This window comes from Bison bison, unplaced genomic scaffold (assembly GCF_000754665.1).
Source record: "Bison bison bison isolate TAMUID 2011002044 unplaced genomic scaffold, Bison_UMD1.0 scf7180017864068, whole genome shotgun sequence".
Classification (NCBI taxonomy): Eukaryota; Metazoa; Chordata; class Mammalia; order Artiodactyla; family Bovidae; genus Bison; species Bison bison.
The window spans coordinates 4,959,266-4,975,005 of NW_011494640.1; the positions used below are offsets into that span (position 1 = coordinate 4,959,266).

The 15,740-nt window shown below is 40.0% G+C and overlaps 1 protein-coding gene across 1 annotated transcript in view; it reads right to left on the reverse strand.

Moving 5' to 3' along the window:
* The window catches only part of CAB39 (calcium binding protein 39), a 59,943-nt gene extending 52,412 nt beyond the window's left edge, over positions 1-7,531 (reverse strand). The window contains exon 1 of the mRNA XM_010836982.1: positions 5,110-7,531. Within this exon, the coding sequence (XP_010835284.1) occupies positions 5,110-5,319 (210 nt within the window). The 5' untranslated portion in view covers positions 5,320-7,531. The remainder of the gene's footprint in view (positions 1-5,109) is intronic.
* Between the last annotated feature and the right edge of the window lie 8,209 nt (positions 7,532-15,740).

The window sequence follows — 15,740 nt, forward strand, 5'->3', positions numbered from 1 at the left end:
ATACTAGGATTAACAAGGGTAGACCTCTTGGGAAGGGTCATTTATCTATTTGTGTGGGTGGCAGTACTGTAAGGAATGTGATACTTGGCCACCATCATAAAATTCAGAGGATACCTGGTTGGGATACTCTCTTATTGGTCATAAACTCAACATACAAATTATTACAACATCCTCATTAATACATGTTTTATCCTATTCAGTAGACACTAAGAGTTTAGAAGAGGTACAAGCTGACAGTGTCTCATGTTAACTCTGAATTTCATTTTCAATAAATAAAAAATAATTATGGTTCTGTCTTTGGAAGGCTTATGTTCTAACAGAGGGAAGAACTAATTTAAAAAAATCATTAAGTATATTAAAGATGTTAAGTGATACACAGAAAACAGCAAGATCGGGTAAACAGGAATGCCGGGGACTAGGTGGCACTTTTAAATAGAGGGTTGGGTGAAAGCAATATTTGAGCAAAGACTTGAAGGCAACAATGGGGCAAACCAAGCAGAGAGTTGGGGGAAGAACATTCCAGGCAAAGGCAACAGCCCAGTGCAAAAGCCTCGAGGCAGGGGTGGACCGGAATGCATGAGGAAGAGCAAGCCAACACGGCCGGAGTACTAGGCGAAGGGACAGGCCTGACTGACCAGGGCAAGGATGGGCATTTATTTTTAGGTAAAAACACCAAACAAAATATTTTAAGCTTTACAGGCCACACAGAGTCTCTGTTGCATAGTTTTCTTTGCTTTTAAAACCAATCCTTTAGAAACGTAAAAATCATTCTTATCTCATGAGCCTTACAAAAACGGGCCTAGGCAGGATTTGACCTGTAGAACTTAGTTCAGCTCCTGTAAGGATTTTGACTTTTACTCTAAGGGAAATATTATTTGACGCATGTTTTGAAAGAATCATTATGGTTGTGGGGGACCAGTTAGAAGAACACTGCAGCAATGCAGAGCAAACATAACAATAGCTTAGGCCAGAGTGGGAACCAGGAAAATGGGGTGAAGGGGTCATTAGATTCTGGCTTTTTAACACTCTCCACCCCAATAAAGTGGATGAATTTGCTCATGAATTGGATTTGGGAAGTATGAAAGGAGTCATGGATGACTCAAGTCTTTTGGCCTGAACAACTAGAAGGATGGTGTCTCACTAATCATGATCGAGAAGACTGAGAGTGGATGTATGAAATGTGTGCTTTTCTTCAAAACAAAGGAGAATTCATATTCCTTAAATTCCAGCACTTTACAGCTCTTTATTCTTCCAGAACTTCATAATCATTTTTTGTCAAGATACAAAAAGATCCTGCTGTGATGTGAATGGAATAGCTTTAAGCTTAAGAACTGATTTGATAAGATTATCTTAACTATATTGTCCAATGACATGGACAGGTTCTGCACACCTCCTGATAAAAGTATTCCCAGATCCCTATTTAATTGTTGTTACTACAAATAAAATACTTCTTAAAAAATTATAATTTCTAGATCATTTTGATTGATATTTAGGGAAGCTATGGATTTTGTATTTAGCTGCCCTAGTGAACTCTCATATTTACGTTGATTCCTCTGTGTTTTGTAAAGATACACAAATATGTCAACACTGTAGTTTCCCTTCTTTATTTGAAATAGATGTATTTTTAATTTCTACACCATTTCTTTATGCATTGCCTAGAATTTCCAGAACAATGCTAGATAACAAATCATACAAAGCATCCTAACCTTCAAGTTTTCAGTTTTAAATATGATATCAAAGTCATTTTTCATGTTGTTTAATTTAGTGGTAATATTTTATCTTTCCATTGTTTTCAGGCTTCACTTCCTTTTACCATTTGTATCAGCGATGTCTCCTGAATCTTGACAAGAAAGTGAAACCACAAAGTTCAGGGTCTTCCTCTCTATTAATAATCTATTCCAGAATAAGTAATTTGTATCAAGTGGTCTTCAGAGTTGTCCCTTTTCTTTGAAACAAAACTTATTTTTCAAAAGTTCAACTAATTCTCTTTGCTTTGTTTATCCTAATAGCAGGAGGTCTATTCTTGCTTAGGTTTAGAGCAGGAATTCTCAACCTCTGTGTTACTGAAAAAGGTTCCCTGACACCCTTTCAAGGGGTCAATGAGGTCAAAACTGTTTTCATATCAATGTAAATACATAATTTGCCTTTTTCCACTGCTGCCATTTTCACTGATGGTGCTGACCTCTTGTCTGAGTTACAACAGCTATCATTGTAGTTTTTTCATCCTCACGTACTCAGTTTAAAAAACTGTTTCACTTAAGAGTAGTATGAGGAAGCAGAAAAATAATTCATTAAATTTTGACCTCTGAGTATACGCAAGCAGGAACATTTGATGTGATTGGCTTAAAGCTCAAGTCCTATCACTTCATGGCAAATAGATGGGGAAACATGGAAAAGTGGGTGACTTTATTTTTGGGGGCTCTAAAATCACTGCACATGGTGATTGCAGCCATCAAATTAAAAGATGCTTACTCCTTGGAAGGAAAGTTATGACCAACCTAGACAGCATATTAAAAAGCAGAGGCATTACTTTCCCAACAAAGGTCCTTCTAGTCAAAGCTATGGTTTTTCCAATAGTCATGTATGGATGTGAGAGTTGGACTGTGAAGAAAGCTGAGTGCCGAAGAACTGATGCTTCTGAACTGTGGTGTTGGAGAAGACTCTTGAGAGGCCCTTGGACTGCAAGATCTAACCAGTCCATCCTAAAGGAGATCAGTCCTGGATGTTAACTGGAAGGACTGATGTTGAAGCTGAAACTCCAATACTTTGGCCACCTGATGCAAAGAGCTGACTCATTTGAAAAGACCCTGATGCTGGGAAAGATTGAGGGCAGGAGGAGAAGGGGATGACAGAGGATGCGATGGTTGGATGGCATCACCAACTCAATGGACCTGAGTTTGGGTAGGCTCCAGGAGTTGGTGAGGGACAGGGAGGCCTGGTATGCCACAGTTCATGCAGTCACAAGGAGTTGGACATGACTGAGAGGCTGGACTGAACTGAACTGAATGGGAAGTACACACAAAGCACCTTCTGCCCCTTCCAGAAGTATGGCTGCTTGTCTTGAAGAAAGTATTTGTATGATAATGCTTGGGCTATGAGCTAAACAGTTTTCTTCATGCAGTATCACTTTTCCTTGAAAGAAAAACTGACAAATTATTCAGGCTTGTATCCTTGGCAGATATTTTTTCAAAATAAACAAAGTGAACCTGTCACCTTAAGAAAAACAACCAACAAATAGTATTTGTTGCCAAACTTGAATTTTGAAACTTGAATACAACACGAGGAAGTTTGACCACTTTCCAAAAGTTTTACTTTTCTGAGATCACAGTAGTGTAATTTTAAAGTGTGAATTTTTGATACTGAATAATGTGTCAACATTTGGAAGATATAAGTCAATGATCCAATGCTTTCTAAATGACCAATGCCTGTAACAAAGTTGTGTATGGATAAAGGACCTCTTCAAAGTAGGGAGTATGAGAAGTTCATTTATACATTTTGAGTCTATTACAACCAAGAAACTATCAACTGGTGAATATTGGTGTGGTATCAGAAACTTCAAAAATCTGAAGGGCTATTAAAATACTCCTCTTTCCCAATTATGCATCTGTATGAGGCCAGATTTTCTTTATATATTTCAACCAAAATAACATAAGAGCCATTTTTAAAAGAAGTTCACTTCATCATATTATTAACAGTTACCTACATATCTTACTAAGGTATACAAGAAATTGTCTACAGACTTTCCATGGAAGATCTAAAGAAAAGCTGAATTATACCAAACTTCACTAACTGTACACTGCTTCCAATGACAGGAAGTTATATAACTAAATAGCCTATAATTACAAATCTTAATCCCATGACTGTGATATTCTTTTCTTTATAAGAATACAGGTAAACCACAGAATCTCAAACTTAAAAAGATGGTAGAAATGATGCAATTTAACTGTCAACTCAAAACAGAAAACAACTTCCTAAAATAAAAGATACGATGGAAAATGTTCCACTCAAGCACTCATCCAATGAATCATCAGGTGTTCAGCCCATGGGGAGACAGGTACCACGGAGGGCAAAGGTGGGCCAGAAATGACACATGGGTCAAAGAGCTCAAAATCTAGAAAGTAAGACAAAAATATGATGCAAATAAAACCATGTTGAAGATAGCAGCAGTCCGGCTGTTTCCAAAGGAGGTGGCCAAATGGTGGCTATTTGTTTTAGTGGGTAAGGATAAGGTCAGGAGAGGGAGTATTCTGGAAAGCCATTTGGGAAAATCAGATGAAGAGGTTGGTTCTGAAAAACAAATGAGGGCTAAGGGAAACTGGTGTGGAGGCAGTGAAACAAGACAAAGAGTACAGCTGGCTGACTGCTATTAACTGCTTTCCATAAACAGAGAGAAGCTGAGATTGGTTGAGCACACAGAATAAGGAAGAAACGGGTTAAAATTCACAGAGAGCCGTACAGGCCAGGTCACAAAGGGTCTCATGTACCATGCGAGAAGGCTGAACTGAAGGGTTAAAGGAGGGGAGATATTTCAGAAAGAGCCCTAAGGAGACTACTGCTACGGTCCACAAGGTCGTGAGAATTTTTGTCAAGTAGGAATGGAAGTCGGGATCAATTCCTAAACCTCTCAGGAAGCAGTAGAGGTTCATGCTATTTCTTGAAAGTTGATGCTTCTTGGTGGGGAGGGGGTGGTGGACAAACTGGGATGAAAGTCACGTTTTAGACTGTGATGACTGGGTAGAAGATACTTGTCAGGGATACAGGAAACACGAAATCAGGAGAGGTTTCTCCCATGGCAGACTACCAGTGGAAACACTGATTTTAGAAATCAGATAAACCACATCAACAACAAAAACCCCAAAAGTTAAAATAAAATTGGAAACCTCAAATGAAAAACTTGAGAAAAAAGTTAGATATGTGTTAGATGGCAGAACAGGTGAAAACATGTGGAATTTAAATAGCACCAGCAAACGCTACTTAGTCGGACTATATTTTAAAAACCTTAAATAAACACAAACTGAATTTACTGCTTTTTAGAAATCACCTCATAATTTGTCTTACATGTGCTCCTGATCCAAAGATTAAAAATATAAAATAAAGCCAAATACATACCTTTTCTGCCTTTTTGTCAGAAATGTCTTGCTTCTCCAGCACAGCCATGCTCTCCTTCAGGTTCTTCACGATGTCTGCAGGGGACTTGTGAGACTTCCCGAATGGGAACGGCATGGCGGCAGCGACAGGCGCCTCACTGCGCTCCGCCTGCTCCACCTGTGGACACAGCATAAGGTACCAGTGAGGAAAAGGGACGCAGACAGAAGACATGCTTTCTAAACCCTCATCGGAGAAGACAGCCAGGCTTGAGCAAGTTACTTCACATCAGTTTCAAAATCAGTCCTAGGAAATCCACAAATACATGAGAAATGACTGTAGAATTATAGAGCACTTTGTACTTTTCAAAACACCTTTTTAATCCCCTGCTCTCCTAACCCCCATGTGAAGAAGAACATGATGGTGCCAATGCTGGTGGCCTGCTAGTGCTGCCAGGGCCCCTCCTAAGCAACGGAATCCGTCATCTATGGGATCTTTTCAAACAATTCTCCAAGGACATTATATTACTTCCATTTACAGGTAAAGCTGAACGACTTAAAGAAACTGGTTCAAGGTACTAAAGGGTAAAACCAGCTCAGGCTCAGGTTGATCCAAAGTGTCCTTAATCACCACACTATACCTCCAGTTAATAGACACCTCTATCTTACAGTTGAGGAAACTGAGGTAAAAAGTTAGTAAGGGGCTTAGCCAAAAAACAATGGCAACAGGCCCACTCTCTAGGTCTCACCAGATGCGCTTTTTCCAGGTTCATGCTGCTTGTTGCTAAGCGTCCCGCAGGCACACCCATCCTCCTCCTCCTCAGTGAGGCCCAAGGGCTCAGGGCTGGAGGAACCTTGGAGAGAGCCTTGGGCACATCTCCCCATCAGATCTGCAAATTCTTTAAGTGATGGTTTCAAGGTGTACTTTTTCTGCCTGGATATAGCTATTCTCTATGAAGGAACTCACTTGATAAATTCTGGGGACAATGAACTTCTGGAAGTTCTTAATTTTTTGTGGGAAGCAAAAGACAACGTTTCAATTACATCAGGCAAAAGGGGGCTATCAACTATTCAAAGAAGTCACCATGAATAAACACAGTTAACAAGATAAACGATGGAAGGAACGAGAACAGGTCAGAAGTTACAATTTCTCTCACTAAATAAACTAAAAGAAGTTACACCCACCCTCGCTAAACAACCTCATATAAGATACCAAAAGATTAACACTTTTGAGAAGAACCTTAAAGATCACTTAGTTCAGTGACTTTCAACCCGGGAGTTCCAAACTCCTATAGTTAACTGCCCCTGGCACCCACTGCCCACGTGGAGGTAGGTCTCAGACACCCCAACCCTACTTTGTATTTTTTCTGATCAACATAAAATCTCTCTGCACAGCATCATAACACTTCCTTTGACCTTCACCTAAGACTTCACTGAAGAAAGTGTTGGAATGTTTCTTCTCTAAAGTTTGAGATACAGAGAGCTGCATGTCTGTTTACAAATAAACATTTAGGGGGAAAGAACATGTAAATGACTTCTAACAAGAAGCCGACAAACCATGAACAAGTACGTTACTTCTTGACATGGTTTGATATGATCTGTTTTGATCAATCTCTATACCCGAATCAGTCACCTACACAGTTCACCTCTGTCAGCTTGTAAATCTTCTTTTGATCACATTAAAACCACATCTTCTTTAATCAAAGAGAAATGCCCTCAAACACAGGTTCTCAAAATTCAAAGATGCATAAATTTACTTCTAAATATCTTTTCTACAATAAGAAGTTTGGATCAACTACAGGTGAGTTACCCCAGGTGGTGGTTACATTTTCTCTTTGATTACCTGGCAAGATGGGACCCAAATTCTGGATCATTCCTTTCCATTACTTTTTTCTTTTATTTATTTTTAAGAAGGGTAGAGGGCAATGCAGACTGCTTCTCTGTAAACAGTGAATTCACACTCACAATAAATCCTATGAATATATAATCTTCCTATTTGTATTCCACAAATAATAGCAGCGATAAAACAAGTCTATGCTGGGTAAAGCCTGGGAATGTTTAATGGCTATTTTGCAGGAAATATTAGGGTGCTATGCAACAGAGATTATTTTCAGCTCTGGCTCAGTGGTGGAAGAAGTGACTTTCCAGCTACTACACGTGAAATACTGGTCACAGAAGAAAAAACACAGCTGCCGAAGAGAATATATATACAAATTGCTTTTGTGAGGGCAAGGGGAAGCATGCCACAATCATTTCTCTTAATTAATACACCAGGCAGACAAGATTCTGCTGAACATATAAACTAATAAACCATACTTAGAGGAATACAGTCAGTAACACATGGCGGACATTCCTCAGCAAGCTCTAATCCAGTCCCAGTGCTGAAGGTCTTCAGGACATGCTTGTGTTTTCTCTCTGCCCTCCCTCCCCATCTCTCATACACACACTTTAAATATTCTTTTGATTTATTATTTTAAAAATACAGTTAAGTACAATTATTAAGTAAAAGAATAAATAAGAACTATTTAAATAACATTACAAAATGTATAAATAAAAACTTTATCACACAGTTCTTATTTTAAAGCCTAAGTGCAATAATAAAAATCCTTTTATTTCTTTCATTTACACCCTCAAATTCACCAATTCTTATTTAATACAACCAAGATTTGGGGGATCAAAAACAAGGAAATAGTATCCCTTAAAACTTCTGCATTAGAACTTCTTATGGCTAAATTTGCTTTGTACTAAGCTTAATTATCCTTATACTACTGTATGTCACTTGTGATACAACTTTTTAAACAATTAATTGAAAATGTAGAGAAGTTTAAAATTTGTGAATGGCTTCTAAGTCATGACTGAGCAGGCAGACAATACATGTGCCTAGAACATTGCTAAAAGGCTAAGAGAAATACTTCGAGAAATAAAAAGTCTTATAAACACGTTAGCTTAACGTGTTTAGAATTACTGAGTACATATTTTTTGTTACTGACTTTACGATGAGTAAAGAAAATAAAAGCAGCTATTGAGGCAATGTTGTAAGTAACATGGTGAAATTATGGATTTGTCATGGAAGTATTAGTATGTTCATTAAAGATGTGGAGAAAGATTCCAAAACAATTGATCAAAAGAGGCTGTACCTCTAGAGAGCAGGAAAAGTGTGGAGGATTGTTATTTTTCTTACAAACTCTTTCTATAACTATTTGCCTCCTTCAATTTGACATGTATAATTCTGGTAAACACAAAACTGAATTTAAAGAAATCAATGGATATATAAAACTATCCTTAATACATAAAAAGTACTATTAATAAAATATTTCCATGGAAGGCTGAATGACAGAAAAGTAAGGCTGCCAATTTACTAACCTTACTAATCCACCAAGTCAGACAGAACCAACAGAACCAGCAGACTTTGACCATGATCTGTATGTAAGAAAACTAAAGTTTCTAAAATATGTAATAGTACACACACGTGCGTGCACACACACACACACACACAGCTAAAAGAAATACGACTAAACTAGATTTCATAAATCACTTAAATTCATTTTAGCAACAAAGAATTATCTGAAATCTACCTGAAGATTTGGAACCAAATACAAACTGAGTTTGAGTCGAGCGTGAGGCTTCAGTTTGCTTGTGCGTCTGTGGTGTATGTGTATGCGCTGTTAGCTCAGTCGTGTCTGACTCTGCAACCCCGTGGACTTTAGCCCTCCAAGCTCCTCTGTCTGTGGGGTTCTCAAAGCAGAAATACTGGAGTGGGTTGCCAGTTCCTTCTCCAGGGGATCTTTCCAACCCAGGGATCAAACCCAGGTCCCCCACACTGCAGGCAGCTTCTTTACCATCTAAGCCACCAGGGAAGCCTAGTCCTTACAAGCAACAGAGGTTAATCCCTTCACAGAACAACTCATGACCTTCCAACAATGCCCAAATGATAGCAAATGCAGCACTGACAATCAACTCTCCAGCCCACTCTGCTTCCTCCCAGGAATGGAGACGGTGCTTTCAAAGGGGCCTGGTCCACCATCAAGCTGAACTATTCACAGGCTTCTGTGTCCGTGAAGGATGTGAAACACCCAGGCACACGTCTCCAAGAGTATGGAGATGCCCAAGCTGAAGTATTGCAGTAGCAATGGTTAAAGGGCTTTCCTTTGTGGCTCAGCCGGTAAAGAATATGCCCGCAATGCAGGAGACCCGGATTCGATCCCTGGGTTGGAAAGATCCCCTGGAGAAGAGGACAACTACCCACTCCAATATTCTGGCCTGGAGAATTCCTGGAGAGTATAGTCTATAGGGTCACAGAGTCAGACACAACTGAACGACTTACTTCACTTCACTTCTAGATGGTTATAAGACATCCCTCACCTGCCTTGCTCTCACTTCCCCCTTTCTTCCTTTACCATAAGGATTTGAGAGAATTCTAGGGAACAATAACAGCAAGAGTTCCCTGAGTAAGGCCCTTCAATAACTTTTCATTGCCTTTTTGGTAAAATCCAAACTGTCTACCATGGCTTTACCCATCTCCAGTTCACACAGCCCTCTAGCCTCTAATTACGGGAGTCCAGCCACACTGAGGTCCTTTTGGTTCCCTAAATATGCCAACTACCTCTAAGCCAGAGTAACACACTTGAAAATATGGTAAAAAAATCTTTAAAATCTAGATGGATTTATGTGTTTTCACTGTTTCTCAACTACTGCATATGTTCAAAGTTCTTCTTAAACTATGTTTTGCCTAAGCTATGTTTTAGACATAACCGGAGTTCATGAAGGAAATGGACAAAAATGTATACTGTAGTTGAAAAAATTCATTTAGTTTTTAAATACTCTTTTCCCTGTCTCTTCAAAAAAAAAAACCCTGGTTCATAATAAATCTCAATAGGATTCCTTGGGCTGAGTAAAAATTACTAATGCCACTGGGAGAAAGCCAGCTACTGTCAGCATTACAGAGGGCTGTGGAGACCCATCTCTGCGTCTCTCAAACTGAGGGTAAGCTTGTTCCTGATGGTAAATTAGTGGGACATGCCCAAATCCCAAAGACGACTCAGATGGGAAATTTAACATGAAAACTGGGAGGACAGGAGTGGGGAATAATTTAGTATGCCTTTATACTAAAATTAATATTTATAAAATAACATGCTAAATCTGCAAGAAAGGAATTTACACAAACATTTAGCACTTCACACCTCTTAGCTTTCACACATTTGTTTTCCTGTCTTTCCAAATGCCCTTTCTTTCCGCCTTTAATTCAATGACTGATATTTATTCCAACGTTGACGTCCTTCAAGGCTCTATCTTGGCTGTCTTCTTACCCTGTATTCTCTGAGTGATCTCATCTACCCACCTGAAGTCCATCTCCAGCTCCAACCCATCAGCCTACATTTCTAACTGCTGCTCGCTACAGGTGCCCTCCAGGCGCCTCAAATCTCACCCCCAAGTTCTTCTTATTCTTCTAAATTCCCCTTCACAGTGAATGGATCCACTGTTCACCCAATCACAAAACTTTGGTTGTCTGAGCAGACTCTTTCCATTTGTTAACTCTTTCATATAATCAGGAAATTATTAAAGTTCACAACTTTAGTAAATTCAATTTTCTAAATCTCTCTACCCCTACGGACACCAAGTGGAGACTCTCACTATTCTCCACGAAGGGTTGTAGTTGTCAAAGGGGCCAATATCACCCCTAGGAGATGTCCTGGAAAATCTGGTTGTCAAGATGACTGGGACACTTACTGACCCACTGAAATCACTTTAAAAAGGAGGAGGAGATTGCTTTTTGTGCCACTATTCACAAAAGCATAGCCCTCAGCCAGCTTCTATATCCGTGAGGTAGGGAGAAGAGGGCTAGACTGGGAGTCAGAATAAATGAAGTCTGAACCTATGTTTACCACTGAGAGTTAAAACGTCTAGCTTTGAAAAACTATGCTGTTAAAAGTGCTGCACTCGATATGCCAGCAAATTTGGAAAATTCAGCAGTGGCCACAGGACTGGGAAAGGTCAGTTTTCGTTCCAATCCCAAAGAAAGGCAATGCCAAAGAATGCGCAAACTACTGCACAATTACACTCATTTTACACACTAGCAAAGCAATGCTCAAAATTCTCCAAGCTAGGCTTCAACAGCATGTGAACCAAGAACTTCCAGATGTTTAAGCTGGATTTAGAAAAGGCACAGGGATCAAACTGCCAACATCCGTTGGATCATAGAAAAGGCAAGAAAATTCTAGAAAAACACCTACTTCTGCTTCATTGACTACACTAAAGCCTTTGACTATATGGATCACAACAAACTGTGGAAGATTCTCAAAGAAATGGGATACCAGACCACCTTACCTGCCTCCTGAGAAACCTGTATGCAGGTCAAGAAGCAACAGTTAGAACCAGATGTGGAACAATGGACTGGTTGAAAACTGGGAAAGGAGTATGCCAAGGCTGTTTACTGACACCTTGCTTATTTAACTTATATGCAGAATACATCATGAGAAATGCTGGGCTGGAAGAAGCACAAGCTGGAATCAAGACTGCCGGGAGAAATATCAATAACCTCAGATACGCAGATGACACCAACCTAATGGCAGAAAGCAAAGAGGAACTAAATAGCCTCTTGATGAAGGTGAAAGAGGAGAGTGAAAAGGCTGGCTTAAAACTCAATATTCAAAAAACTAAGATCATGGCATCCATTCCCATCACTTCATGGCAAATAGATGGGGAAACAATGGAAACAGTGACAGACTTTATTTTCTTGGGCTCCAAAATCACTGTGGGTTGTGTGACTCCTGCCACAAGATTCAAAGACGCTTGCTCCTTGGAAGAGAAGCTATGACAAACCTAGACAGCATATTAAAAAGCAAAGTCATCACTTTGCTGACAAAGGTCTGTCTAGTCAAAGCTATGGTTTTTTCAGTAGTCATGTATGGGTGTGAGAGTTGGACCATAAAGAAGAGTGAGCGCCGAAGGATTGCTGCTTTCACACTGTGGTGCCAGGGAAGACTCTTCGAAGTCTCTTGGACTGCAAGATCAAACCAGTCACTCCTAAAGGAAACCAATCCTGAATATTCATTGGAAGGACTGATGCTGAAGCTGAAGCTCTAATATTCTGGCCACCTGATGTGAAGAACTGACTCACTGGAAAAGACCCTGATGCTGGGAACAATTGAAGGCAGGAGGAGAAGGGGGTGACAGAGGACTAGATGGTTGGATAGCGTCACTGACTTAATGGACATGAGTTTGAGCAAACTCTGGGAGACGGTGACGGACAGGGAAGCCTGGCATGCTTCAGTCCATAGGTTGCAAAGAGCAGGACACGACTGAGCGACTAAACGACAAGTTCTTAGAAGAGCATCCGCATGTGGTAAAATCTGAATAAATAGTAGAAAAAGATAGTTCTGTGGGTTTTTTTCCTTCTAACATCTGATTCATGGCTACAATTTTCAGAGCCAAAGTGGGTTTAAAAAAAAGGTGTCCACACAGATTATACAGCAATGCAAAATGAGTGATTTTCTCCTTTTTAAAACTGCATCTAAAAGTTCTGATTTCGTTTTTGGAAAGATAGGCTATATGCTCTTCTAAGCTGCAAATAAGATGCAATGATTCAGCAGCTTCATTAAAATAACCCGTGACTAGCTTAAAGAAGCAGTAGCTTAAAGAAGGTTAAATTAACCTCTGGTTAATTAAAAAAGCTGCCATTCACATAGCTCATCATCAGATATGTAAAACCAAAATTAATTGTTCAAGAGCACACAAGAAGACTTGTGAAGTGTTCTTTGCAATTAATATATTGCATTGGCCAATAAGGTTGTTAGGGTTTTTTAATAACAGCGACAGGGAAACCCAAATGAACTTTTTAGCCAAACTAATATCTTGATCAGACTTTCAGGGGCCAATGATGTGCAACACTGGATACTATTCAGGAAGCAAACTGACATTTTTTACAGCTTAGCGAGTAAACCAGGTGGTTATCATGGTGGTAACAGTAGCAGTATTTAAAATAATATAGGATCTCTTCTATAGCACAACACTTCACAAAGCCCTATCACTTCTCTGTTTAATCCTTCCCATTTCCCTGAGAATAAAATCCACACTCCTGACTGCAGCCTGCAAGGCTCCTTGTGATTTACTCTTCTCTGTCCTCATCTCTTACCTTCTAGGCTTCTGCCACAGTGTCTGGCTTGACACTCCTGGCCAGGCCCAAGAACATTTTCCATGTTGTTCATGGAGAGCTCTTAGCGCAGATCATCATGGCTCTCTTCCTCATTTTACCCACAGGGCCCTCCTGACCAAGCCTTCCCGCAGAGGACTTCTCCCCTACTCTCATCTCCTTACCCTGCTTCATTGCTCTTCCAGTACTTGTCACCATTACCTGAGATATATTAATAGAGACAGGAGCAGCAGGAGCAGATAAAATAAGTCCCACAAAGAGTGCTCTGCTGATTCCACTCATTCACTGTTTTATACCTGAACCCTAGAACATACCTGTAGAAAATATGTAGAAGGACCAAACTATTTCTTTTGATTCTCAAGGAAAGAGCAGAAACACTTTTTGATTCTTCACTCCTAAGAGAAGTTATTTTTTTTCTGTTCTAAATGAGTAAACTAAGGCACAAAAATATTGAATAATCTGTTCAAACACCATGAAGCTATTAATACTTAGTAAAGTGCAAGGGGTAAGACTTCTAAGGACTCCAACTTTGCACCAGGTACTAGTTCAGTGTCTCTCGTATGATAATGAATATGTCCATTGTGTATCAGTAGACTTAAAAATGCTTCTCCGGTAAACCTGTTTCTCTAAGATTTATGTCCCAAGATGGCAGATGAATCATTACTTAAAGACAGGTGAAAAAGAGAAAAACTCCCAGGAAATGTAACTGAACACTGTGAAATCATTTAAAAACCAATGCTCTGGGGCTTGTGGGCTCAGTGGTAAAGAATCCAACTACCGATATAGGAGACACAGGTTAGATCCTTGATCCGTGAGGATCCCACATGCTGCAGAGCAACTGAGCCCATGAACCACAACTAGTGAGCCTGTGCTCAGAGCCCCAAAGCTGCGCAACTGAGCCCATGTGCCACAACTACTAAAGCCCGTGCTCTACAACGAGAAGGCACCATAATGAGAAGCCCATGCACCACAACTGGAGAGGGGCCCCGCTGCTCGCCACAACGAGAAGAGCAATAAAGACCCAGCACAGGCATAAGTAAATACAATTAACAAAAAAAACTCTGAAGATTTCTACTGACCTGAAAAAAATGCCCACAATCCCTTTTAACTGAAAACACTTTAGATAGAAAGGTACATACACATATTTATATGCCCCATATGTACATATATATGTATACGTATATAAAATAAACCCGTGTGTTCTATATATGCAAACACATATGCTGACTAAGAAAAAAATCAAAGGTTAACAATGGGCAATGAGAATGTGTATTGTATATTGTTTTTCTTAAGGACAAATATTTATAATGTACATGTGATACTTTTTCCTGATTATAGAAGTGTTATTTAAAAAATTCGCAGGAGGGCCTAGAGGAGCTATCCCACATTGAAGGTCAGGAAGGGCGGTGGTGAGGAGATACCCCTCGTCCAAACTAAGGAGCAATGGCTGCACTTTGGTGGAGCAGCCGTGAAGAGATACCCCACGCCCAAGGTAAGAGAAACCCAAGTAAGATGGTAGGTGTTGCAAGAGGGCATCAGAGGGCAAACACACTGAAACCATACTCACAGAAAACTAGTCAATCTAATCACACTAGGACCACAGCCTTGTCTAACTTAATGAAACTAAGCCATGCCCGTGGGGCAGCCCAAGACGGGCAGGTCATGGTGGAGAGAGTTGACAGAATGTGGTCCACTGGAGAAGGGAATGGAAAACCACTTCAGTATTCTTGCCTTGAGAACCCCATGAACAGTATGAAAAGGCAAAATGATAGGATACTGAAAGAGAAACTCCTCAGGTCGGTAGGTGCTCAATATGCTACTGGAGATCAGTGGAGAAATAACTCCAGAAAGAATGAAGGGATGGAACCAAAGCAAAAACAATACCCAGCTGTGGATGTGACTGGTCATAGAAGCAAGGTCCGATGCTGTAAAGAGCAATATTGCATAGGAACCTGGAATGTCAGGTCCATGAATCAAGGCAAATTGGAAGTGGTCAAACAAGAGATGGCAAGAGTGAATGTCGACATTCTAGGAATCAGCGAACTGAAATGGACTGGAATGGGTGAATTTAACTCAGATGACTATTATATCTACTACTGCAGGCAGGAATCCCTCAGAAAAAATGGAATGACCATCATGGTCAACAAAAGAGTCTGAAATGCAGTACTTGGATGCAATCTCAAAAACGACAGAATGATTTCTGTTCGTTTCCAAGGCAAACCATTCAATATCACAGTAATCCAAGCCTATGCCCCAACCAGTAACGCTGAAGAAGCTGAAGTTGAACGGTTCTATGAAGACCTACAAAACCTTTTAGAACTAACACCCAGAAAAGATGTCCTTTTCATTATAGGGGACTGGAATGCAAAAGTAGGAAGTCAAGAAACACCTGGAGTAACAGGCAAATTTGGCCTTGGAATATGGAATGAAGCAGGGCAAAGACTAATAGAGTTTTGCCAAGAAAATGCACTGGTCATAACAAACACCCTCTTCCAACAACACAAGAG